Source organism: Leishmania braziliensis, chromosome 1 (genome assembly GCF_000002845.2).
Source record: "Leishmania braziliensis MHOM/BR/75/M2904 complete genome, chromosome 1".
Taxonomy (NCBI): Eukaryota; Euglenozoa; class Kinetoplastea; order Trypanosomatida; family Trypanosomatidae; genus Leishmania; species Leishmania braziliensis.
In genome coordinates, this window is record NC_009294.2 from 117,554 (window position 1) to 129,123 (window position 11,570).

At 62.3% G+C, this 11,570-nt stretch overlaps 4 protein-coding genes across 4 annotated transcripts; all 4 read left to right on the top strand.

Moving 5' to 3' along the window:
• Positions 1-849: 849 nt before the first annotated feature.
• LBRM_01_0470 (putative ribosomal protein S7) lies at positions 850-1,452 on the top strand (the record flags this gene model as incomplete). The annotated part of the gene is made up of 1 exon (XM_001561438.1): positions 850-1,452. One exon carries the CDS (start codon positions 850-852, stop codon positions 1,450-1,452), a length of 603 nt encoding a protein of 200 aa, XP_001561488.1.
• Positions 1,453-2,732: 1,280 nt separating this feature from the next.
• Positions 2,733-4,640, top strand: LBRM_01_0480 (conserved hypothetical protein; the record flags this gene model as incomplete). Its single annotated transcript, XM_001561439.1, has 1 exon — positions 2,733-4,640. One exon carries the CDS (start codon positions 2,733-2,735, stop codon positions 4,638-4,640), a length of 1,908 nt encoding a protein of 635 aa, XP_001561489.1.
• Positions 4,641-5,864: 1,224 nt separating this feature from the next.
• LBRM_01_0490 (hypothetical protein, unknown function) lies at positions 5,865-7,613 on the top strand (the record flags this gene model as incomplete). Its single annotated transcript, XM_001561440.1, has 1 exon — positions 5,865-7,613. The coding sequence occupies one exon, from the start codon at positions 5,865-5,867 to the stop codon at positions 7,611-7,613; it is 1,749 nt and encodes a 582-aa protein (XP_001561490.1).
• Positions 7,614-10,886: 3,273 nt separating this feature from the next.
• LBRM_01_0500 (alpha/beta-hydrolase-like protein) lies at positions 10,887-11,555 on the top strand (the record flags this gene model as incomplete). Its single annotated transcript, XM_001561441.1, has 1 exon — positions 10,887-11,555. The coding sequence occupies one exon, from the start codon at positions 10,887-10,889 to the stop codon at positions 11,553-11,555; it is 669 nt and encodes a 222-aa protein (XP_001561491.1).
• Positions 11,556-11,570: the final 15 nt, after the last annotated feature.

The window sequence follows — 11,570 nt, forward strand, 5'->3', positions numbered from 1 at the left end:
CCCCCCCTCTCACTACTGCCGCTGCGCTGCCCTTTTTTTTTTTTGCCCCCCTCTTCTTCTTCATTTCACTTCGCTGAAAAGACAGCGCAGCGGCCAACGAGGAGGAAAAGAACGACACGAGAGAAAATGACGGGCACCGAAGGGAAAACGCAGTAGGGATGGCGCGCACGGATGACGTGTAGGTCTCTCTCTCTCTCTCTGTGTGTGTGTGTGCCAGTGCAGTCGAGGAGGCGTCGCGAGGGTTGACCGGCGCCGTCTCTCCACTCGACAACGGGGAAGGGGAGAGCCGAAAGTGGAGGAGGAGCCAATGAAGCGAAGCGAGTGGTTGACAGATTGTTGAGTAGTTGAAGGTGTCGGTGGAGAGTCACGGAGCAGTGTGGGTCAGAGCGCTGCTTCTCTACTCGACCGCCTCCCCGCCCCCCCCCCTCAATCTTTCCCCTCCTTCCCTCCGACAATCACCCACACCTACACACATACGGCGGCTTTCGCGTATGAATGAGATCGATGAGCTTCGGTATCGCTGCTGTTCTGGCCCGATGCGGCATCACCGCTATTGGTCGACGACGCGATCATCGATGTCTCTCGCGGGTTTACTCCACTGCTGGGTTGCTTTTTCCCATCCCTCTCTCTCTCCCTCTCTCTCTATCGCCATGGACTGGCCGCTGACGACCCACGCGGCATCGCGGGTGGCCTCACCTACGCACCCCCCTCCCCCTCCCCCCTTTTTCCTTCCTCCCGTCTCATCACCATCGTCCCCCACTGACGGTGCTTTTCACGCTGGGTACGTCGTATTCTCCCCCCCCCCCCCGAATCACCAACAAACGTGTAGTAGCCTGAGTGAGAGACATCATGCAGCCTTACCTCCGCAAGCTCCGCAAGCTGAAGCGCAGCAAGCCCAGCAGCCTCGAGGAGAGCGTCGCAAAGACGCTGTTCGAGCTCGAGACGTCGCACAAGACGCTTCGTCAGGAGCTGCCGCGCTTTCACATCAACAGCGCGCGCGAGGTCAAGGTGCCGCGCTCGAAGAAGACGGCGATGGTGGTCTTCTACCCCCTGCGCTTCCTGATGCTGGTGCGCAAGGTTCAGCGCGCGCTGACCTCCGAGCTGGAGAAGCGCCACCCCGGCTACCTGGTGATGCTGGTTGCGCAGCGCAAGATCACGAAGCGCCCGAATGACGTGTACAAGCTGCAGAAGGTGCAGCGCTCGAAGACGAGCAGTGCGGTGTTCGAGAACATCCTGAACGACCTGATCTACCCGAGCGACGTGGTGGGCCGCCGCTGGCGCTACCGCACGGATGGGAGCAAGCTGATGAAGGTGTTCCTGGACGCCCGTGACCGCAAGCGCATCGAGTCCCGCCTGCGCGCTGTGGCGTACGTGTACAAGCAGCTGACGCACCGCCGCGCGTCCTTCGGCTTCATGTGGAACCCAAAGCTGCAGCAGGTCTCGACCCAGTAAGCAATGGGGAGGGGAAGCGAAGTGGCGGGCATGCAGGCACCGGCGCCTGTGCGCGCCCAGCAGCGTGCACGCGCGAGTGACTGTGCGCCGCCACCTCCCGCCCTCACGCGGTGGTCCTGCGTGGCCTCTCGGTCTCTCATGCATTTTTCATTTTGGCTCCTTTTCCGCTGTTTTGGTGTTTTCCGGTGCATTTTCGCTGAAATCGGTCCGCCTCCGCCAACAACAACAAACGCCCCCCCCCCCCCACAAAGGGGGGGGCGCCACGCCCGCTGAGACGCACGTCTGGGATGGGTGACGGCGGGTGGGGAGGGGAGGGGGTCGCCGTCATGACTGCTGACACGGATGCAGCCGCCGGCGACCCTGCTGCTCTCTAGCTCTCCCTCTTACGGTAAGAGGGGGAAAGGGTGGGATGAGCTACGCGGCGAGAATGACATCTCGCGTACGTGGGTGTGCGTGTGTGTGTGCGTGTCTCCCTCCTACGTGCAACAACTGAGGAACACCCACACGCACACAGCCCTCCTCTTGCTCCCCCAAAATGTCGTACTCCTACCCGCCCCCCGCTTCTGCATCTCTCATGTTTTGCTCTCCGATCTGTTTTCCATAAAAGCGACCTTGGCTGTCATACGGGTACCGAAACAACTCCCGCCCTCCTACGTCGCATCTCTCTCTCTCTCTCTGCACGCACATGAGTGTGCGTGTGTGTGTGTGTGGCCGGTGCCAACGTGTTACCCTCCGAAACCTTTACTCGCCCATCAACTGCTGCTACTGCTCTCGCTGGAGCAACGAGGGAAAGGAAGCAACGTAAAAAAATGGAGCTCCTCGCGGCAATGGCGCTCGATCGCGACGCAATCAACACCGTTACACTTCGCCTGCTACCTCCGTCGGCCACTCCCGGGGCAGTGGCATCCCCGTGGCTGTTGTGGCACACGATCCCAATCACTGCCAGCCTATCTCGCACGTTGAGTCGCCTCGTGTCGATCGAGGCGTCCGCGATGGCGCAGGCGCCGCTGGAGACAACGTCGTCGCTCACGGTCGCCCTTTCGCCGCCGTTGTCACCGGCGATGGCTGGCTCGATAGCTGCGTCGGCGACTGCCACGACACCTCAGTTGCTGATCAAGAGCGCTTTAGCTGTACCGCAGAGCGACACAGCAGACCCTGTAGCGCTTTGCCACTCCGCACGTCGCTCGCCAGATCGCAACGTGCGTTCGTCCTCCGTGGCCTCGACATCGTCGTCGTCGCTCGCTTCCACTTCATCCGCTCTCTCAGCGAGGACAAGGCTGATGTGCTCCACCGTCGAAGCCGAGCAGATGAGCTGGATCGAACTGGTGCGTGTGGGGTATGTTGTAAGCGAGATTCACGCCTACTGCATCCTCTTAAAGTGCCACCGTGCGGCGCAGGCGACACTGATAAAAACTGCGCTGGAGGAGGGCGCTGCACTAGGCTTGACGGCGCCGGTGGAGTACGTGAGTGACGCACAGCCAGTCATCGTTACGCACTGTGCCTTTGCAGAGCCACGAGGAGAGCCGGAGGCCGAGGAAGTCGGCGCTGGTGATCCCAGGATCAGCGACCACGAACTCGACGGCGACCACCATCAAGCTCACGCAGGCGCACGCTGGTGCACCGGCACCCACAAAGCTTCTCTATGGGAAGCGATCGCTACTGTTTACCCCATCCGTGGCAACGGCGATAGCGCTGGTGGTGAGGGCCACGGAGACGACGCCTCGGATGGCGATGACGACGAGCACCACGACACTTGCGGGTCTCTACAGCGGCACAATCAGTACCACCATCCCCACCACCTGCACCGTAGCCCGCATACCGCGTCCTCTGGTCCTGCAACGCCCTCTCAAGCGCGGCGATCGCCTGCTTTAACACCTGCGGTGCGCAAGGGCGCAGCCCCGCCACCGCCGCGGCACACCTCCGCGTTCACCGCCGCCGTGGCACCGTCCACATGCAACCACGCGCCGTTGTCCCCAGCAGCAGCGGTGGGGCAAGCAGCGTTGAACTGTGCAGCCCACACGCCACCTCATTTGCCCCTCGCCGGCGGCGGCGGCGGTGGCGGTGGTGGGCTGGGCCCGCTGCTGAGCAGCGATTTTTGCCCCATCTGCCTGGACCCCCTCTACCTCAGCACCTGCGTCACGACGCTCTGCCAGCACGCCTTTCATTTAAGTTGCTACGCGCAGCTTCCCTCCGGATCGGCCGAGTGCCCGCTCTGTCGCTTCTCCGTGTACGACCTGCTCAACGATGCACGCTGCAAGGTGTGCGGCACCTACGAGGACCTGTGGGTGTGCTTGATCTGCGGCCACGTCGCCTGCGGCCGGGCGCGACGCGATCATCAGCAAGAGCACTACCGCAGCTCAGGGCACTCCTGCTCGTGGCAGAGCACCACCAACCGCATCCGTAACTCGAGCTCCCGCATGTTTCTCCACCAGGAGGTGGCGCTGCTCCTCGAAGAGGATGACGTCGAAGACATGCCGATGGCGGAGAATGTGTACAGCAGAGGTGCCGCTACGCGGCTCCACAGCGCTGATGCCGGCGCGAGCGAGGCTGGGACGTCCTCAGAGAACACCTCGACGGCAAAGACCGCAATAACTGGGGCAGTGCCGCCGTCTGGTAGGAATCACGTGCTGTACATGTCTTGGAGCGACTCGTTGATGGACCATGACCTCCACGAGGCGCTGAATGAGAGCAAGGAGGAGGCGGTAGCGCAGTACTACACACAATTCCTTCATCAGCTGGCCGAGGAGCAGCAGCGGTGGTACGAGGCAAAGCTGGCGGAGCGACGCCGCCGCCGAAGCGAGAGGCAGGTGGTGGCAGCGGGCGCCTCGGCTGGTGGTTGTCGCACAGAAAGCACGTTGTCGCATACCACTCTGCGCCACATTGCCATGGACGAGCGGCGGCAGCGGCGTCGGGTGCTTTCCGAGTACGTCCAGACGACCATTAGCCTCCTCCACGATGCCCAGCGCGAGTACGCCGGCATGACTCGCAAGCTCAAGGCCGCGCGCAATGAAGTACAGCAGCAGGTGCTTCTCTGCTCGCACCTTAATTCTGGCCTTTCGGAGCAGGTGGAGCAAGTCCGTCAGCGCACACAAGAGCTGCAGCGCAAGGGGGAGAAGACCTCACAGCAAAAAGCGGCCGAGGAGGCGAACCTGCAGCGCCTCGTGGACGAGGCGCTGTCGTCACTGTGATTTAGCCACGGTGTGTATCCGAGCGCGGCCGGCGCCCCATGCACCGCCCTCTCTCCCCTCCACTCACACTCCCTGCCAATTTCCTACGGCATCCGTTGCGCTTCCTGCCTCACCAACGGTGTTCTACTTGGCGTGCGTGTGGGGGATGTGTGTGCCTTTCCTGTCACTGCGCGCCCCTTTGGCTTTTCCGCTGTTGCTCTGCACTGCTGCTGCTGCTGCCGCCGCTTCTCGGCTCCCCTTTTCCCTCGCTTGATCATTTTACCCCACGGCCTCAACGCCTCACCTTCCCACCGGCCCCGACACCAGCACCCCCGACACGGGGGGCCTCGTGGTCCTCTGAACTTGTTTAACCCGCCGGTCTACTCAACTGTCTCTGCCTCGAGGTGAGGGTGCACTTTTAGTGGGGAGTGGTGGCTCTGTGCGTGTGCGTGTTTTGCCTCTCCTCATCACCACCACCGTGTGCCTCTTCTCTCTGTGCGTCTGTATGGGAGTCATTGGCTGCACTTTCAGCAACTCTCTGCCTCTCACCTCCTCGCTACCCTCCCTCTCGCCTCGCCTTCCCCCCTAGCCAGAAAGAGTGAGTCCGCAGGGTCCTACGGAGGCAAGCAGACAGCTTCGTCTCCTTTGCCGCCCCCCCCCTCCCTCCCCCCACTTGTTTTTTGGCAGGCATTTCTCGCGGGACACAACGGGACGACGAGATGGGGGGGTCACGGTCGAACTTTCATCGCCTCTCTGTCCAGCGGAGGCGATCTCTCGCTTATTCTGCCCGTCAGCGTTACCTCCCGTCTCCATTTCCTCTGAGAAAAGGGCCCCCGTCACCTGATGGCCCCTTCTCTCCCACTATTCCGACTGCCTGGGCCTCCAGTGCCGGTGTCTCCCCCCCCCCCCCTCCCCCGTCCCCCTCTCTCACGCTGGCGAAGGAAAGGAGGCATTTGCGCACATACGTGCCCACGCTAACAGCGCGCTGCTGTTGGTGTTCTTTGTCATGGTGCGTGTGTGCGTTGTGTGGACACCTCTCGCCCTCCGTCTCCTCCCTCTGGCTCCATTATGCTTTCCCCAGCTCACTCCGCTGATCCTCCGTTCATCCATCTCTGCTCTCCCTCTCTCTCTCTCTCTCTCTGGAAGCATCGCAGAGCTTCCCTGCACATTGAGGCTCTATCGCCACCGTCAGCCCCCCTCCCTCCCTCCCCCCTCCCCCTCCCATACACACCCACACCCACACCAATGCAGGCAGATACACTCGCCCGCGCCATGGAGCCGACGGTGACGAGTACCACCAAGCCGTACAAGCCGTCGCCGTCCATCTATGATGCCTGGGAAGACACGCTGCTGCCATTTCTCGTCCCGGCAATGGTGCTCAGTACATGGCCCATACTGATGCTCATGCGGACTCGCAGCCGCACCCCTATCAAGCTGCTCACGATCGCCGCGCTCGTCTCACTGGCCGACGGCCTCCTGGGCAGCTGCGCCTTTCCGCTGCAGCATCAGTACGCCCTCTCTCTCTCCGCCAACTCGGCGCTCTTCTATGCCGGCACCGCCACCTACTGGCTTGGCGGCTTAGCCCTGAGTCCGCTGATGGAGATATGGGGGTGTCGGCGCTCCTGCATGGCACTGGCCGTCGTGGGCATGGTTGGTGCGTGGGGCAGCGGGCAGAGTACTGTCCTCTTCGCCCTTGTTGGTCGTATAGCCAGCGCAGCAGCCACTTCTGGGCTATTGACGTGGGTCGAGTGCGCGCTCTACCACGAGCCGCATGTTCACCGCAGCCCAGCCGCCGACAGGGATGACAAGGATACGGCAGACAGTAACGGTGGTGAGGAGCTCAGCGACAGCGGCACACTCGCGCTATTCCATCAAGTACGTCCTGCTATGCTTCTGCTGTCCACAGTCGCGTCGCAGTATGTTATGGTGGTGACACCGACGGTGTCGTTGGCGCCATGTTGGGCGGCGTTGCTGTGCTACCTCGGCGTGTTCGTCGTCGCCTGCCGCCTCACTGTGCTACCTGGAGCGTCGGCTACCGGATGGCCCCAGTGGACGGAGCTCATTTCCTTCCACGTGAGCGGCAGCGGCAACGGGGTACATGCGAAGAGCGCAAGCGTGAAAAATGTGCCAGCGAGCGCCGTGATGTCCGACGGCACCGCGGCTGCGCTGCTGCAGTTCAGCGCCATGCCGGGCAGCAGCAGCAGCGCAGGCCACTCGCAAAAGGCGTTTTCCCATGGCGTTCTGTGGCACTACGCGCATTCCTACGGCACCTCGATCCGGGCGCTGTGCCTGCCGCGCCACTTTGCTCGCCACGTAGTAGACATCGTCTTTGGCGCCACCTTCTTTACGGCGTCGCTGCTGTGGGTGCCTACGCTGGAGCTGTTCGACGACAGCATCCCGTTCGGCGTTGTGTTTAAGCTCTTCATGATAGCCACCTTCCTTGGCAGCACCTTCTCGCTCCCGGTCTGGGCCGTTGGCGGCGCGGAGGCGGCGGTGGTGGTCCTCCTCAGCCTCAGCGAACGCACCCTCTCCACTTCGCGCGACTACGCCATCCCAGTGACGATCATGCTCAGCGGCATCGTGCTGCACCTCACATATGGCTGCGTCCTCACCACGGGCAGCCTGTGGCGCGCCGAGTACCCGGCCTCTAGCTCGACACTCACGCTCTTGTTCACGATGAAGGCCTGCACAGGCGTCCTCGGGTGGGTCTTCCTCAGCCTCATCGACGGCAAGTATATGGAGGACGCCTTCGTCTTCGAGGCGCAGTGGATGTGGGTGCTGATGTGGGTGGAGGCAGTGGCGCTGACGCAATACATCGTCGCGCGCATCGGCCCCCGTTTCAACCGCGGCGCTGTTGGTGCTGCTGCGACAGTGAGCCAGGTGGACAGCGGTAACGTCAAGAATCTCAGCAGCGGCGTAGTGGAAGTGGGGCTGGCGGCAGGGTGGGACAACGTTGTCTATGCTGATCGCCACGCTCGCACACACACCGCTTGATGACGCCGAGCTCGCGGAGATGTAAATGCGTCTCATGGGGGATGGGCTGCAGGAGCGGCGGTATGCAGTACGAAGAGAAGGAGGAGGAAAGGTGGCGCTGCCTGAAAAGAAAAGGAAAAACACAGCGCTTCGTCGTTGGGTAGCTGAGCGAGCGAGCGAGGTGAATCTCGTTAAGTGACTCCGCGCGATCAGCAGCTGATGGTGACGCTTATGACGTCAGTGGCAAATGGCGCGTCTGCGTTGCGCATGTGCCGACTTCCCCTACTGTTACCCTCTCCCTTCCTCCGCCTCTCTCTCTCTCTCTCTCTTTCTTTCTCCCCTAGATCGGCTCTCGGGGATGATTACCTCTCATGTCCCGCATATGCCTCGATGAAGCTGCGTAGGGTAGATGAGGGTTGACCCACCGCAGCCATGCTGTTGGGGGGCCGTTTGTTCAGGTGCCTCCGTGCATGGCACTTCTCTCTCTCTCTTTCTCTCTGATGTTGCCGTTGCCGCTGCGATGGACGCGCTCCATCAGCGTCGTCGCTGGTGACTGATGCCGTTCAGTTTGCTACACTTGCTAGTGCTGCTCACGTAGGTTGTGGGGAAGGGTCATCGGTGCTTTGACATCGTTTCAGCCGATCTCCCACTCACGTGCGTCGTTTCTACTCGGTGACAAATTGGCTGCATCTGTCTCTGGGGCCCCCACCCCTCACGAGGGCGCCCATTAACCCCGTACACGTGCACTGCCTGCAGGCATCTTACCGCGCACACCTGCGTGTGTGTGTGTGTGTGTGTGTGTGTGTGTGTTTAGAGCCTGCGGGGCAGGCGTGTGCGCGTCAAGGGCGTTGCGAGGGTTGCAGGAGAAATTCGAATGGAGATCAGCCAAAGAAGAGGGGGGGAGGGCACAGGCAAAAATTCCCCTTTTTCCGCCGAAAAGGGAAGTGTCGACGATGTCGGGCCAAAAAAAGGCGCTGTGCGGGGTGTTTGAGCACAGCGCTATGACGCCTACAACGTTTGATGGGGCTGAAGTCGTCTCTCCATCCACCCCATCCTCCTCCTCTTCCTCCTCCAAGGGAGTTTGCAGGAACGATGCAGGCATCGCACAAGTGGACGATCCGCTTCTCACGATAAGCGAAATTGACCAGGCGATGGTTTGACGCTTCGAGGAGAAGCGGCATCAAACATGACCGGCGGCGCGGCTGCCGAGGAGGACGACCTCAAGCACCACTACACGGCGGGGCTCTTCCGCACCACAACTCAGCAGACGACCAGGAAGGGGAGGCAGGACGATGCACCTGCGCACCGCGGCAGCTCGAATGGAGGCCCAGAAAGCGGCGGAAATGGACGAAGGCAAGCGGCCGGTAGACCCCTTCCCTGGCCGTCGACGGGAGGGGGACTGGGAAAGACGCAGCCGACGCAACCACCGACACAGCCGCTGGGCACGGTTCTTCGTGAGCAACACGCGGCGCTCTACAGCGAGGCGATTCCCTCCCCAACAATGACGCGAGCGGGTGGGAGGGGGGCGCGCCTGTCTGCCAGGGCGGTGCATCGACTCGGACAGACCCGCACATGTCAGCGCTGTGGCGTGAGCAGCGGTCTCACGAGCGGTTCGAGCGGGCCACATGCGATGGTTGAGAGCTGTGGCTGATGCCAAGCACCCTGCTGAGCTTCGACCTGGCGAAGGCGGTCATTTCCACCTGGGCGTGCGAGCGGCAGGGGTGCGAGAGTGGATGTGGTCAACCGCCTCAAGAGCCCCTGTGTTGGTAAAAGGGGGTGGGCCCACTCCACCTTCCCCTGCACGGGAGCCAGCCAGACCAATGCGATTGATCGATGTCGCCGGAGCTCTGAGCAGCGAGCGCCGCGAGGAGACGAAGACACTTCACAAGGAGCTCTCGGGAACCCAGCCGCGCGCCGCACTCGTCCTGAAGCTGGCGTGGCACTCCGCAAGAAGGATCGGGCAATATCCGAGGGTTCGGAGAACTCGCCGGCGACTTCAGTGTGCGCATCTCACGACCCGCCATGAAAAGGATGCGAAGCTCCGCGGGCCGTATGTGACAGGGGCGCAGTTGCCGCAAGAGGACGCGCTGCTGCTGCTGAAGCGGATGAAGTGTCGACGTCCACCGCAGCGCCTCTTTGTGGACGTGACGCGCTAGTACAGACGTGCGCCCGCCAAGCTGGTTCGGCGGAGTCCAGCCGCAAGGGCGGGCTGCGGACCCGCTGACAAACCATGGGTACCTCACAGCGAAGCACTCGGCACACACAGAGCCCCGAGCGGCGATGTTGTGTCTGCAGCCTCTGCTGTTGGAGGGGCTGGTGGGGGCCAGAGGCCGGACACTGCGCATCGCACCGGCCACGGGTCGTTCTGCAGCTGTGACCACTGAAGGGGCACAATCTGCTGTGGACCGGTGCAAACTTGGTCACCGCCAAGTCGCTTCAACATAGCGCACCGGCCCAGGCCCTGACCGCCGGCATCCGTGTCGATGAAGCGCTCACGCTCCCCCACGACGTGCGTGCTTGACCCTGTCGCCACCAGAAGTAACTCGGCATTGGCAAAGGATAGTTGGGGGGAGGGGGCTGCTTGGCGTCCCCTCACTCGATCTGTGGGGAGTGCTGGACCCTCTGATATCGCAAACTGAAGAGTGTCTCTCCCCCCTCCTCATCCCCTCTTGTCATCCGAGCGGTGCTTAGGCATGGGGAAACGAAAATCAGCAACGAAGCGATGTCACACATTTTTGCACCATCCCCAATCTCTTACGCGCCCTCTCGAAGGAGACTCGCTTCGGGAGGCAGGAGGAAGAGGAGGGGGACGGGGGGGGAAAGGGCAATGGGACAGATGAGAGCGCCTGGGATGCGCCCCTCGCTTCTCCGTCCGTCCACCTCAGCCCACCCATCCATCCATCCATCCATCCATCCCCCCCCCCCTCTCTCACCCCCGTGGGTCACGCACGCACGAACAAACTAGAAAATACGCTGCACGTTAGCTGCACTCCATCGCTTATGACAGCGGCCTGCTACCGTGCGCCGAGCTCGCCCTGTATTGACGACGGTGCTCATACGCGCCGCCCCCGATCACTCCCCCCTTTTCTCCTTTCTGCCGCTTCTCTCCACATTTCACGGGCTTGCGTGTCTGTGCGCTTCTCTTCTCACATACCTCGACTCTTCCACCACCGCCGTCAGCAGCTGCTCCACAACGCCAGCCACGCATTCGTGCTCTCCGCCTCAACGCCAGTCTCCCCCTCCCCCCGCTCTCTCGCACTCCCCTCTTGCTCTATCTTTCCCTGAGGGCACCGCATGGCGTGCACGGCTACCGTTGCGGCCACGGCCACGCCACCGCCGCCGTCGGTGTCGATGCCGTGCGTCTCTGTCAGCAACTCCACCGATGTGCTCATCATTGCCGATATGCAGGTTGACTTTCTGGTGCCCGGCGCCCCTCTCCTTGTCAAGAGGGGGGAGTCCCTGCTGGCTGGCATCAACGCTGTTTCTGCCAGCCTTCCGTTCCGCTACCAGGTGGCCACGCAGGACTGGCACCCGGCAAACCACTGCTCCTTCATCGCCCAGGGCGGCCCGTGGCCGCAGCACTGTGTTCAGGGCTCGGCGGGGGCACAGCTCCATCCAGGGCTCCGCACGGAGCGCGTCAACACGATTATACGCAAAGGCGTCTCGCAAGAGGTAGACAGCTACTCCGCCTTCCTAGACGACAATGGGTCGCCGACGGGCCTCGCCGGGCTGCTACACTCGATTGGCGCTCGCCGTGTGTTTGTCTGCGGGGTGGCTTACGACTTCTGCGTCTTCTTCACAGCAATGGACGCGTGCAAGAGCGGCTTCAAGGTCGTGTTACTGGAGAACTTGACGGCCGCCGTGGACGACGCGGCGTGGCCGGCGCGAACAGAGGAGCTGAAGAAGGCCGGCGTTGTGCTGCTGCAGAGCTCCGCACTCGTGGCAAATGGTTCACAGACGTGAGCAAGCGCAAGAGTG